The sequence below is a fragment of the Helianthus annuus genome, chromosome 2, assembly GCF_002127325.2.
Source record: "Helianthus annuus cultivar XRQ/B chromosome 2, HanXRQr2.0-SUNRISE, whole genome shotgun sequence".
Classification (NCBI taxonomy): domain Eukaryota; kingdom Viridiplantae; phylum Streptophyta; class Magnoliopsida; order Asterales; family Asteraceae; genus Helianthus; species Helianthus annuus.
In genome coordinates, this window is record NC_035434.2 from 136,226,708 (window position 1) to 136,242,029 (window position 15,322).

General features: G+C 36.9%; 1 protein-coding gene across 1 annotated transcript; it reads left to right on the forward strand.

The window, feature by feature from the left end:
* Nucleotides 1–9,465: 9,465 nt before the first annotated feature.
* LOC110930169 (probable polygalacturonase) lies at nucleotides 9,466–14,425 on the forward strand. Its single transcript, XM_035986640.1, has 6 exons — nucleotides 9,466–9,664; nucleotides 10,479–10,850; nucleotides 12,069–12,189; nucleotides 12,956–13,130; nucleotides 13,213–13,283; nucleotides 13,663–14,425. The coding sequence occupies exons 1-6, from the start codon at nucleotides 9,632–9,634 to the stop codon at nucleotides 14,364–14,366; spliced, it is 1,476 nt and encodes a 491-aa protein (XP_035842533.1). The 5' UTR covers nucleotides 9,466–9,631; the 3' UTR covers nucleotides 14,367–14,425.
* Nucleotides 14,426–15,322: the final 897 nt, after the last annotated feature.

Sequence of the window (15,322 nt, forward strand, 5' to 3'; positions counted from 1 at the left end):
TGCGAAGATTAGTAAATTTCAGTTCGCGTCCTTCCAAAGGCAGGTGTGCGAAGTCAGTCATAATATCGCGGCCAACCCTTGGCAGGTGTGCGAAGAGCAGTTCAATAAATGTTACTAGTCTAGTCGTAGTTCTATCAGCGGAGTATGTACAATAGTTCATCAAATCCCATTCCCACCCGGGAACCCCATGCCTTGGCTGTGTGAACTCACCTTGGTTTGCTCGGTATGCTAGGTTATGCACTCACAGGTAATCAGTCAAGTCCTATTTTGTGCACGTATAATAATCAGTTTCGAATTCGCAATATTTCACATGTAATCTATGTCACAAAGTGTGTTCAAGCAATCATCGTCATGCAACTCCTAACAATTATATTTCACATTCATCCAAATATGCATCATATGGTAGAGTGCTTGATTATTTCTAACGTAGTTAATCAATAACACGCTTTACGGATCATCAGGTTAACAACAGTTGCATGCTTTACATATCTGACGATTATCACACAGTTAACACTTAACAGATTCAATCACGTAATAGCATACATTCAGCTTCACATAAACATCACACAAAATCAGACAAGGAATCAAGTCCCCAAAACTCGGACCCCCTTACATGTATGAAGCTCGGACAGGAATCAAGTCATGAAAGTCGGACCATGGGTTAGGGTTTGGGGGTTCAAACTCGGACCAAAAGAGGTAGGGGTTCAAAAGGTCGGACATGGGGGTTTCCTCATGAAACTCGGACCCCATGTCTTGTGTAAAACTCGGACATGTAAGTGATGAAACTCGGGTCCTTTTGTAATATTAATCAAAAGTCGGACTAGGGTATCTTGTAAACTTCGGACCCCATCCCCATTACAAAACTCAGACTACATGTCATGCTTAAAGGTCGGACCATAGTCTTTATTAAAAGCTCGGACCAGATACCCTTGTTATAGAACTCGGACCTCATCACACATTTAAAAGATCGGACAAGGCAGGAATTATGAACTCGGACCATGTTATGTTTTTCACATAAAGTTCGGACAAAGGGTTGTTGACAAAACTCGGACCTTTACCTCTCATAAAGGTCGGACTATGTTATATTATAAACGAAAATCGGACTTATGCTTAATTGATAAAACTCAGACAAACATAAATCCAAAACTCAGACATTCTCATTCATGCACAAAACTCAGACGACTAAACAAACATACGAACGTTTCTGTTCATTCATCGAGATTGTATCAGTTACGTGTTCATATTATCAAGACTAGGAAACCCTAATTACATACCTGTACAGTAGTAAACAAATCAACAGTCGATCATTCTTACATATCACGATTCTAAATTATCAACAATCGATTGTACGATTAATCACAGCATTATCACAATTATCCAGAATCAAATCAAAATCACAGAAGTATCATATGAGAGTTAGGGTTTTAACATCAATCAATCAATCAACAATTAACATCAAACAATGATTAAACAATTACCTTGATTGATTCTAAATGGATTGGAAGATTAAACTTGTTGCAAGAGACTTGTGAATCCAAGAATGATGAGAAGATGGTTGTAGAGAGGATTAGAGAATATGAGGGTACGTGTTTTGATTCTTGTGATGATTAGTGAATGATTAGGGAAGAAGATTAGGGTTAAGTATCATATAAGTTTCACTAATCACTCTACACACCCTTAATTATTACATTTTACACAAGCACCACATCTCACAACAATTTCACAGTTTCACCACCAAGTTTATGCATTTGGCAATTTTTTTCACAATTAACACATAACCATGTATAATCACATAATACCGTTTCATTGCATCAAACGTATACAATTCCAAAGCAATCAATTGTGCAAGTAAACAACTAAATAATAAATGAACGTGCAATAAATGCAAAATAGGAATCTTGGAAATTCGAGTTGTCACAAAGTATAGGCCCACAAGAGAGTGAGATACCGTTTCCCTTATGTACTGTCAGGGGTATGCCTACACCTCGTGCATAAGACGTGGCCATTTTATAATACAATGATGTCAGGGATATCCGGGACATGGTCATTAACCCCTAAAGGCTTTTATTTCAAACAATACAGAATAAAGCGGGTTACCTCAATAATTTAATCACAATCCGACTAAACATTCAATACCCGACCAAGCGGTATTATTATAATACCATATCCCAAGCCCGTATAGGGAAAATAAGTTAAAAGTATTTACCTGAGCTAGCAAAAGCAATTTATACTCAGCCGTATATTCTAACCAACAAGAGAAAGTACTTCTACTGGGGCTCTCAATCTGGAACGAAGGTTTTATTAACCTATTAGATTCCTAACGGGTCTTTAATTTAGCCTTTGCTTAGACCGGTCAGTTTCAAAGGATAAATACGGTTTGATCGCGTGAAAGGCGAAAACCGGGAATGGAATGTGGTTTGGACCCAACAAGTTTGAAGACTTGTTTTATATGGGTATAATAACCACACTCTGGATTTTGAAGTAAAAATGATAAGGCCTTTTCGGCTAGTTTATGTAAGCTAGTTACATAAATCGAACCGTGCGCGCAAAAGGCGTAACGGGTAACCGTAAGAGTCCTACACAAGTTTCCTAAGTTAATATACTCTAAAGAGGTTGTGGTATCAGTAGGATACCTTCCATAATGCCCGTAATGAGTTTAAATCCAAAATATGCCCCGAAGGGGTATTTCGGTCTTTTTAAAGATTATAAAAGAGATTTCCGAGTTCTACAGGAAATCTGAGTTTTCCGAACAGTTTATAAAGTCCAAAATACTTTATTTATTATTTAAAATCAGTAGCAACTGGAATCGGGTCAAAATACCATGTAGAACTCAAGTTATGTCCGAAAAGGGTATATTCGGTATTTACCGAATCGATGCCATAACCGCAGGTTATGTTCAGGTTAAAAATAATTAAAAATCTTTGAAAATCTCAAAATATTATTTTACATCAGTGTGTAAAAGGTTTGGTGTCGAAATTTGGGTTTAGATAGGCTTTATGCTAATTGCGCCGATTAATTACTAAAGTTTCCGTAATTGCGCTATTTAGCATAACTCCTATTCTAGACCTCGGATTGACGTGAAATTTTAGGGACATGCTTAGAAATCAGTAACTAAGGTTATTGTCCTTTCACATGTCCAAAATTATCGTTTTAAAGTGAGAAGGGCGTTATGGTCAACTTTTAGGCATTTAACGGAAATGTGTAAAAGACTCGGACAAACAACGAACCGGTCACAGAGGGTTGTACCATTATGTAACCTGGTCCTAAGAGAGTCCTAAAGCATATCTAAATCATACCACAACGGGTCAGAACTGAAGTCAAAGCAAAAGTCAAAGCTTTGCGACTTTCGGTTCCGAACCGGGTCAAAATAGTAAATGGTCGGATCAAACAAGCTTAGACTAGTTAATATACTTATTATCATGTTATATGAGTGTTAAAACAGGTTATACGCCTTCTACATTGCTACTTATGCGCTAAATCGAAAATTAAGCTTCTGTTGACTTTTTATAAACAACTTTGACCCGACATTTGACCTAGTTAGATTGGGAATCAGAGGGTGCCCTTTTAAGGGTTTAAAGCCCACATGGTTACCAACTTATAACCACCTTCGATTCGATCAATCGCTGGACCAATAGTGATTAATCATTAAGTCGACCGTTACTTACGACGGTTTGACTTCTAAGCTAAAACTAAGCGAAAACTCAATAAGGAAAGGTCAAGCATACTTACAAAGGTCCTATGCACGACTAGGGAAGCTTAGAAGGAGGTCTTGAGCTCCAGAAATGATCAGATGGTGAAGGAATGAATGAATGATCAAAGTGTGCAACAATGGGCTTTATATAGTGTTCATAACTTCATAGATTGTTGACAACAAGGTCTACCATTGATGTTTGATCACTAACAAGTGTCCCTAAATGTCTAGGGGATGTTTAGGCAGCTCTTGGAAGTGTTTAAAGGCAACATAAGTCGTTTACATGGGCTGAACAGGCAAAAGAAACAAGTTTCTGCATCTGGGCAAGCCAGGCGGCCCGCGTAAGATTCTCACCAGGCTTACGCGCCCCGCGTGGGTCTTCTGATCTGATTTCCAAACTTTTCACTATTTGCAGGTTGGCTCTTGGCTCTTCGAAAGGTCAACTTAACTTATCTCTTGCACTTTGACCCCTTCCAAATTACCTACAAGGGCCCCTAGACTTTTACCCATCATGTTAAGTCCTGGTTTACCTTGTTATTACCCGAAAAAGTCATAACTTTCAACGTTGACGCTTTTAACCCCTCATGTACGAAATCGATCATAACTTTCTCATTTTACAACGGAACTTTATGAAATTTTATTCACTTATTCTAGTGAGCATAATTTACCTTTACAAAGCTTCAGGTTTGCTAAAAGGTCACTCAGAGGTATAACTTAAACATGTTGACACATTTAACCCCTGTAGTTTGTAATTTCTCACTTTCTTTCACAATGAGCTTCGTATGATCCATGAATCATTCGTTTAAGGGTATAAACATCATGTAGGGATATTGTAGGGCATATTTATCCATTGTTGACATTTTGAACCCTTGAATTCTCATACTTTCTATGTTTGTCAACTTTAGTCCCTTTATAGTATTCATTGACATGTTCAAGCTTATGACACGTGTCAATACATTATAGGACGCGAATTTTCGAGGTGTTACAGTATGCTTACACCCCACGCTTAGGTCGTGGCCATTTACAATTAAATGAGTCGGGATATCCAGGACACAGACGTATTAACCCCCAATTTTTAAGTTATCAAGAAAAACGGATTGAAACAGGTTATTTAAATTTTGGACATTATTCGTTATTGTTCAAATACCCGACCAAGCGGCTAGCATCGTATCCCAAGCTCTTATAAAGGAAAATAGGCTAAGTGTATTTACCTGTTCTAGCCTTTACAAATCAAAGATGTTTAGCACAACCGTTAATCAAAACAACTAAACACAAGCGGAATCTACTGGGGGCTCCTAGTCTGGAATGAACAAAACTATGATCCGTTAGAATGTTAACGGGTCTTATATAAGTCATTATACTTTGACCGGTTAACTTTAATAAATATGTACGTTTCGCTAGATTAAGCGGAGACCGGATAGAATGTGGTTTATACTCTTCCGAGTGTAAAGACTCGTATGATATGGGTCAAATAACCAAGCATTATGATTAGAACTGATTTGGAAAGGTTTTGACCCTGACGTGTGTCGAGTGTGGTCTAATTTTTTAATATATTTTAGCACTTTTTTACTCGTTATCAAGCTTTAAATTTATAAAACACGATTTAATACAATCACTCTCTACAACACGTTATGGCAAGTGCACCCATCGTTGGCGTAGCATAGTGATGGTAAGATACCAAGGTCGTCCAAGGACACAAGAGCTTTTAATACTGGAATATCGTCGACGTCTAATCTAACAAAAAAATGGAGAAAAGATGTTAGGGAGATTCCGCGTATCTGAGAGTTAACCACGGCCCGTGTCCTTGAGACACGGCCCCGTGTCTCTGGTCTGCTTTGTTTTGCCTTGATCTACATGGCATCTGAACACATTCTGTGGTGGGGCATGGCCCCGTGTCTAAATGGCACGGCCCCGTGCTTGTCTTATGGATTGTTGTTTTGGTCTTGAGGTGTAGCTTGGAGGGTAGGCATGGTGTGTCAATTCCTCTTTCTTGTATTTATGTTGGTTTTTGCCGTTAATTTGTTCCTTTTGTACGTTTAAACTCATTTAGTCCTGAAAATTAAAAGTATACAAAGAAATGTACTTTTTCCAACATTAGTACATAAAAGGGTTGAATTTATGCCTTGTTTGATATAATTTATATGTTCCATTTTGCGCATATCAACCCGATTCGGCTAGTTTATATATTTTTATACTATTAAACTAGCCGTACGCGCATATGCGGTATCGGGTGGTCGATAGGTCTAAGACAAGTCCATAATGCCAAAATATATTTCATATTGTTATAACATCTATTTCATAATCAGATTACATGTTCATTTGGTTTTAAAACCATCTTTTGTGCCATAAGGGCATTTTGGGCATTTATATGGCATATTATATGGACTTTTCAATAGACCCGACAAATGATATGATCAGAAGGTATAACCTCTAAGGGTTATTCCCTACAATAAATAATATGATCATATCACAACCCTTATACAAGTTCTAATCTTAACCAAACGGGTCAGAATGGAAAGTCGAAGCAGAAGTCAAAATGTTTGACTTTCGGTTGCGAAATTAGTTCTAAGTAGGAAATGACGAGTTGGACATGATTGAACATGCCCTAATATGTTATATAAACTGTTATAATGTCAAAATTTAAGGTTTCGATATTTAGAAACTCATTTAGCATAATTTACAAAAATCTGCGTTTTGACTTTATTTAAATATAACTTTGACCCGTCATTTCGCCTACTTAACGTGATATTCAGAGGGTGCAATCACAAGGGATTAACACCTTCAATATTACGATCACGTAGCCAAGTCCGATTCAAACTTTGACTTGACCGAAATGGTCAGAACCGAAAGTCAAAGCAAAAGTCAATTTGCTTGACTTTTGTCTAATAACTAGCCTAAGAATGAAAAAAGATTGAGTTAGAACACTTACAAGTGTTCAAGGGAGTGTTGTAACTCCAGATAGGAGGCCTCTATAGATCAGAAGCTACCCCAAGAGAAGTGCGAATGAGAAATGTGAAGGTGCAAGTTTGAATGGCTCAAAATCAAGGCTATTTATAATTGCACAATGATCATGAGATGATACCACTTGTTAGCAAGGCCTCCCAAGTGTTGATTAGTGTCCACATAGGTGGAGGAAGCAGGAAGAAGGTGGCAATTCATGAAAAATGTGGCATAATCTGCAGGCAGCAGCTACCAGCAAGCAGAATCTGCCAGCGACACCACTTATGGACTGTAAGGGGTTGGTTACGGTCTGTAAGGGACATTTGGCGCCGCTGGTTTTTCAAATGCCTTACGGAGCGTAAGGCATATGTCTTGTGGTTTGTAAGGGACCATCCGAAATGAAAATTTTGGCATTTTCTCATGTTTGATCCCTCCACTTTCAATCTTCCATATTTTTATCAAAATGGTCCCTCTCGTACAACATATCTAGAATATTTGAGAGTTTATCGACACATGTTGCCATATTATTCGATGAAATTTTTCCGAGGTGTCACATCCTCACCCCTTTAAAAGAAATCTCGAATAAACCAAAACAAAAACCGTCAATCTAACCGAATAAACCGAAGTGATTAACCGAAAACCGATTAGTTAATAAAATAGACTAACCGATGACTTTGATTTCGGCTTCGGTTGAGGATAATAACCGAACCAACCGAACCATGCACAACACAATGAAATGAATTACCCGATTAGTTCGTTTTTGATGTATATCTATCACAATGATGCTACAATAAATATTATATGAATTAGATTACTACCAAAATCGAGTATCGTAATGCGATGTGTCACTATCTCCGCATCGCGCGGGCATCAAGTAAGAACCACCACGAGTTGTGAGAACTATTAGAACTCTTACTTCCCGCGCGAGTTGGGCCACCAAATGTAGATGAAAATGTTATAAACACATCTGTAAAAAAGGTTGTCGAGCCATTAGTTATGCCTGAAGTAAATTTTGTTTGCGGAACAATGACATCACCATCGATGTAAACTTTTGCATGCGACATTTATTTTTGCTGGGACAGGTGATTTTTTAAAGATTTTTCTGATTTTTTTTTGGAAAAATCTTTTGGAAGACCTAATTCGCATGGTTCTCACAAATCTTTGCTGGAATAAATGATTTTTTAAAGATTTATTCTAGAAATGCCCCTCCCTTCAAAAAATGTGTAATGGTTAATGCCTCATAATACCCAGTTCATTCATTACTTTTCATTTTTTTCTCTCCTCTTTGGGCATTATTCTAGAAATGCTCCTTCCTCTTCATGCCTCTATAATGCCCAACAAACTCTTTCACGCTCATATAATACCCATTACGCATGTCCTAACAAACAAAAAGTATAACTTTAAAGTAAAATAAAAACAAATACCTTCTTAAAATTCAAGTAAAACGCAAAACAAGTCAATTATGGCATAATTCATTTACAAAAAGGTAAATTACACTTTTCGTTCTTTATGTTTGTACCGAATTGTAACGGATAGCCTTTAACTTCAATAATTACAGTCACAATCCTTTATTTGCAAAACTCATTACACCTTTAGTCCTTTAACACTAACCAGGTTAAAATTTTAAGTTAAGTCTGGTCATGTAACTTGCACATGAGGGTAGATCAGTAATTTTACTCCTTTTAACACCACCAAAAAACACCACATCATATTCTTAAACCTCAGTTCCTGATCACCAAACAACAACCTAGAATGCTTCCCGTCATCAACAAAACTCTTCTCAATTTCACTAAAATCCAACCCTTTATAATCCTTCTCAACCCCATGAACATGTATAAACTGAACAACTAACTGATTCTCAAACCCAACATGAATTCTTAACGAAGGAACAAGAAGCACCTTATAAGCACTCCAAATCAAAGAAGCCATATCAGCAAGCAAACCCTTTTGAGATTTAACTCTACCATGAACAACAGTCAGCGGATGAAACTCACCTTTGGATAACACACCGTCACCGGACAACGCCAGTCCGTAGTACACCGGTCCAGCACTCAAATCAATCCACAAGTAGCGGTTTTTCCCGGTCCAGATGCAGAACATTTGATAACACCAAGAGACGAATCAGTTTCAGTGTATCGGTACGCATAGGGTTTTGATTGCGAGCCTAAATTTAACAAATAGATGTAAACTCCGTGAAGGGGTTTTTCTTTTTCGTAATCCTGTTTAATGATTGTATCGATTTGAGAATAAGAGATTGAGATTAGATTGGATCTGAGGGGTGCTGGAGTGGATGCAATTTGGGATTTGATGGTGTTGAAGAGGGTGGAGGAGAGAGAAGATGAGGGGAGAGAGACGTCGAAAGAGGGGGAGTGGGTGAGGGAGATACGACGGGTGTAGATGAAAGGGGTGGTGTGGTGTGGCGGATCTGGTGGTGGTGATGGTATACGTCATGGCAGTGGCTGGAGTGGTGGTTGGGGTGGTGGTGAGACTTTAGGTTACAGGGGTTCTAGAGAGATAGAAGAAATACTAAGGGGATATGGGTTTGGGTTGTGTGTGATTGTGAAAATGAAAGAAATAAAAGATATTTTATATATAATAGTAAAATTACTAGCATACCCCCGTGTGCATAGCACATGTTATAATTAACTGAAAATTTTAACATGGTTTGTGCTAAAAGACCTATGATGTAAGAATGTGACTGTAATTATTAAAATTGAAGGTTATCGATTGTAATCCGATAAAAAGAGACGAAAGTGTAATTTACCCTTTACAAAACTTCCAAGGGTTGTTTTCGACTTGACTTTAATATCTAGGTTACGGTTACTCCAAGTTCCAATGACCAACATTCTACACTCAAGCCCAGAAAGGAACATAAAAGTAGTTAAACTTTTATTATTATTATTTTTTATTTTAAAAAAAAACATGGCATGACCATGACATGACCCCATCCTATATATACCACCACAATTTTAGAACCAGAAATCACACATTTTGCCACCAATGGAGTTGCTCAAGAACACTAGAAATTTACATGTATGTATCCAATCTTTCTTTTTCATTACTCCATTAGTTCGTCGATTAGTAATGCATTGTTGTAAAAAACCTCATCACAAATATAGGGTTCTTGAATCTTGGAATTTGATCACAATTTTAGCACCAAGATTGGATTTTTACAGAAATTCCGATGGTTTTTTTTTTTTTTTTTTTTTTAATAAAAACCCCATTTTTTACGAGAATTTCTGCAAAACTTTCTGAAATCCCAATCTTTTGTGATGGGTTTTACTTGTTTGTAGTTTGATTCTTGTTTCTTAAATGTATTTTAGCAGAATTTCAATGGGTTTTTAAAGATTTTTGATAAAAAAAATCCCTTTTTAAGAGAATTTTTGCAAAACTTTATGAAATTACCAATCTTTTGAAATGGGCTTTACTTGTTTTTAGTTTAATTCTTGTTTCTCAAATATTTTTTTTTTTTTTTTTTTTACAGAATTTCAGTTGGGTTTTCAAAGATTTTTCTGATAAAAAATCCTATTTTTCAAGAAAATATTGCAAAACTTTATGAAATTACCAATCTTTTGAAATGGGTTTTACTTGTTTTTAGTTTGATTCTTATTTCTCAAACTTTTTTTTTTTTTTTTTGCAGAATTTCAGTTGGGTTTTCAAAGATTTTTTCTGATAAAAATCCCATTTTTCAAAAAAAAAAAAAAAAAAATTTCTGAAATTAGCAATCTTTTTTAATGGGTTTTAAAGTATTCTACTTGTTTGTAGTTTAATTCTTGTTTCTCAAATGGGTATGTTCAAAAACCCCAAATAACAGTACCTTTTTGAACCCATTTTGATGAATTTGCAGGGGATGAACCAGAAACTAGTTTTAATTATCATTTTGGCTTTCTTGAGTACCAACAAAGTTAATGGAAGATCAACCACTCCCCTTCATCACCATCATGGTCATCACAAACACATCAAAGGCTATTTTGAATACTCTGCTATAACTTGCAGAGCTTACACAGCTTCCATTACTGATTTTGGAGGTGTTGGTGATGGTGTAACCTCAAACACCAAAGCTTTTCAAACCGCCATTGATCATCTCGGTCAACTCGGATCGGTAGGCGGTGGCTCGCTACTGTATGTACCTCCTGGAAGATGGTTGACTGGTAGTTTTAATCTCACTAGTCATTTCACTCTGTTTCTTCATCAAGATGCTGTTCTTCTTGCTACTCAGGTTTTAATTTTTGAACCTTTTCTTCGTAGTTTTGTTAGGGTTGTGCTAAACGTACCTATCATGGTCCTGGTATTCTTTTATATGTGACTTATATTATAGTTTTTCGACTGACCGGAAGTTATCTGAACTTGCTTAGAAAATATCATTTTGTATGTTTTGCATTTATAAAACAAATTGAAAAAAAAAGTATCGAATACGATTAAGTATTTCAACTAGGGTGCAAACGTGCCGAGTCGAGCCAAGCTTGAGCTTGACCAGGCTCGAGCTCGTTTAACTTATGATGGCTTGAGCTAGGTTCGTAGATAGTTTTTCAAACCCGAGCTCAGCTTGTTTTAAATATTTATTAATTAATTTATATTAATTATTATCATTATTTAATATATTAATTAAAACTTATATAAACAGTCGGCTCATTTAGGCTTGCGAGCTGGCTCTAGCTCGATACGTGAAGCTCCGGCTCGTCTCGTAACGAGCTTGTTTTTAGGCTTGGGCTCAAGCTCATTTCGAGCTTTTTCTCGAGTCGAGCTCGAGTAGCTCGGCTCGTTTGCACCCCTAGTTTCAACTATTCTTAAAAAATGATTATTGAACGGGCATATATCGTTTCGTGATCATGGTTACCTTGTAAAACTTCAATGTAGCTCTTGGTTTACTGGTCACAACGACTAGTTATTATTACTTATGTGACCGCCACCCAACCGAACGGTTGGACACCGGTTAAGAGATATCCTAGCAACTTAAAAACCGACCCTGGTGGAAAAAAAATCTTGGTTACGCCTCTTACGTACCTCTCTATGCATTTTTACTGGTCATACCCCTTTAAGATGTCAAGTTATTAACATTCTCTGTTTTTCGCACTAAAACACGAAAAAGATCCACTTGATTCGATGTTTTCAAAGAGGAACGAATATACGAGTGAAAAGTAAGGAAGGGTACCTTTAGTCGACCTCTTTTATTAAATTTCACCCATATGTCAGTTAAAGATCAATGTTCCAAGATGCTAAAAAAGAACATTTTTAAGTACAAACAGTCATATTGAGACAAGAAACAAAGCATATTAATGTGTTTCTCTAACTTTGGATTGTTCTGTTTAGAATTATTCTACCACATTTGAATCCATCAACTGTGTTGCATATTAAATATTTTATTTTAATAAAATATGATCACGCGATCAGTGAACATATTTGAATTGTAAACTAACGATCTGTTTTCGAGATCTAGGATGAAAACGAGTGGACAGTGATCGAGCCATTGCCGTCGTATGGCCGGGGACGCGATGCTGATGGTGGAAGATATATTAGTCTGATATTTGGCACTAATCTCACTGATGTTATAATCACTGGTATATTATATTTTGAGTAATTAACTTTTTTAACATTTGTCTTTGGTTGCAACTTGCAAACTAACAATTGTTATTATAAAAAATGTTAAAAGAATCATTTTTTATTCTGATATTTGATGAGCCTGACAAAATGGGCGGGTCAGGTCAGGTAACGGGTCATATTGGGTTAGGGGTGTTCAAAAAAACTCGCAGCTAATGGCTCACTCGGAAAAAGCTCGGCTCGAAAAAAGCTCAATTGTAAACGAGCCAGCTCAGCTTGGCTCAATTTGTAAATGAGTCAAGCTTGAGCTACGCCGGGCTTGGCTCGTGAGCCGGCGCGAATATTTTATTTTATATAAATAATTTTTAATTTTAAATGTATTTAATAAAAATTTGGTGGGAGTGGGTTGAAGTGTTATCATTTTAAGTTTAATTAATCAATAAGATATAAAAATATGAGAAAATAAACAAAAATTATACAGATAATACTTTTAATATGCCTTTCAGTCTTTAAAATATTAGAAAAAAAATAATACATATAGATATATGTGTTTTTTTTTGTTCTTGTTTTTTATGTTATCAATAGTTGTAAACAAAATAAAAATAAAAACGAGCCGGCTCGAACATTTTTTTAGCCGAGCTCAAGCTCGACGTTATAGCTCGAAAAGATAAACGAGCTATGAGCCGAGTTGGCTCGTTTAAGTTCGAGCTCGAGCTCAACCTGGCTGGGCTACAGTCATATACTGGTTTCGGGTCTGTTGTTTGACTTTAGTGTTTGGTTTTGAAGGAAACAATGGGACGATTAATGGTCAAGGAAGCCCGTGGTGGGTGAAATATCGCGCAGGCCAGTTAAAGTACACCCGACCATACTTGATTGAACTCATGTACTCAGACGGCATTCAAATATCAAATCTTACTCTGATCGATTCTCCTTCGTGGAATGTTCATCCAATATATAGCAGGTATGGCCGACACACTTTAATCGTGTCGTTTGTGGTTTTCTTTTATAGAATGTTGTCGATTTATTTAGTGTTGTTGATGCAGCAATATAATCATTCAGGGAATTACAATTCTTGCACCAGTTAGATCTCCGAATACTGATGGAATCAACCCCGGTAATGACTTATGTATACTTTGACTTTTTAAGTCAAACTTAACTTATTTTTGAATTGAAATATGTTATGCATTTGATCTCAAATGTCACCCGATCAGATGTTTTTAGAGATGTTTACAACGCGAAGACTACGGATCTCAATTTTCTAAAATTTTGATCGAGTTAACTCGGATTATTTTCGAAGTCAAACTCAGTACATTTGACTTGAATAATGCTTTGACTTTCGGGATAAAAAAATATGATCTTGGTAAAGTTTGTGACAAATGTTTTTAGTAATTATCTAATTAAATTCTTTTTCTTAAAGTAATGTAAATTAACTAAGCTTAATTTCAAAGTCAAAGAGTAATATGTTTGACTTGAATGAACTTCTGTTCTTCCAGATTCTTGCACAAATACACGAATCGAGGACTGTTACATCGTGTCCGGGGACGATTGTGTAGCAGTGAAGAGCGGTTGGGACGAGTACGGGATTGCGTACGGTATGCCGACCCAACAACTTGTAATCCGACGGCTCACGTGCATTTCACCAACGAGTGCGGTCATTGCTTTAGGAAGTGAAATGTCAGGCGGCATTCAAGACGTCCGAGCCGAAGACATTGTAGCCATCAACTCCGAGTCAGGAGTCCGGATCAAAACCGGGGTCGGAAGAGGCGGGTTCGTGAAGGACGTATACGTAAAAGGGTTCACCATGCATACCATGAAATGGGCGTTTTGGATGACGGGTAACTACGGGTCCCACCCGGATGACAAATGGGACCCGAATGCGATCCCCGTTATCCAAAACATAAACTACCGAGACATGGTGGCGGAAAATGTCACTATGGCGGCTAAATTGGAGGGGATTGCCGGTGATCCTTTTACGGGGATTTGTATATCGAATGTGACTATTGGAATGTCGCAGTTTGCGAAGAAACCGATATGGAACTGTACCGACGTCCAGGGGGTGTCAAGTGATGTGACACCACAGCCTTGTGCCGCCTTGCCGCCGGTAGAGGGTGGAAAAGCTTGTGATTTCCCAGAGGAAAAGTTGCCAATTGAAGATGTTAAAGTTCATATGTGTTATTATAAACCAAAGTACATGTGAAATGTAAACTTTTGATTTTAATATAATGAATTTGATTGTCATTAATCAGTTTGATGTAACTTGTGCATTAGACCTTGGGGGTTAAAACTTTGTACTTTGTACCTCAGGGTCAAAATGATTTAGCACCTGGTAAATATTTTCAACAGTGAACGGAAAAAAAATGGAAAAAGGTGTTTACCGAATTGGTGCGACTGGCCGACACGTATTTAAAATCACTTGTTACGATCAAACTCATTCTGACTCGAGCTTGTTTCAAAATTCTACCTATCACTTGCTTAGAGGGGTCGGGGCACAACCCGAATGTATCCGAAATTCTACCTATCACGTGTTTCCAACTCACTTTACCATAAACTACTCTAAAACACATTATTAGTGACACTATTACCCTAAACCATGGATTCCACCTTTTTACGCTACTCTCTCTGTCTCTCCTACCCACACGCCCCTTTAATGGATAAAAACTACCCTAAACCACTACCCAAATGTACCCAAATCAGGTAACCTACTCGAAACCCCATTCGGTGAGCGTTGCCACCCCTTACCATTTCTCTCACCAAAGTAATGAAACCTTGTTAATAATGGGTTATCTTTCCATTTGAATTTTTATTATATGTAGCCTATATTACAGTTTTTGATTGATCACAAAGTTTTTCAAGACTGTCCCTATAAAAAAAAGCTTTCAAATCACACAATTCTTATATGTTTTTAGCCCCTTAATAATTAAATTAGAAGCCCATTTATATATTTATGTTTTTAGCCCCTTAATAATTAAATTAGAAGCCCATTTATATATTTATATAGAAAATAAAAAGCTCAAAATCCATTTCACTAGTTAAATAGCCCACATTTATTAAATTAACCAGCCCATAATCTTTTTAATCAATTATAAACCCATTTACTTTAATTAGTAACCCATCATCCCACTTTATTATTGAACTTATATATTTTTTTGAACG

Coding starts and splice junctions, on each gene's coding strand:
- LOC110930169 (XM_035986640.1), top strand. CDS start 9,632: ATGGAGTTGCTCAAGAACACTAGAAATTTACAT. Junction 9,665..10,478: donor AGAACACTAGAAATTTACAT/GTATGTATCCAA, acceptor ATGAATTTGCAG/GGGATGAACCAGAAACTAGT. Junction 13,131..13,212: donor GTTCATCCAATATATAGCAG/GTATGGCCGACA, acceptor TTGTTGATGCAG/CAATATAATCATTCAGGGAA.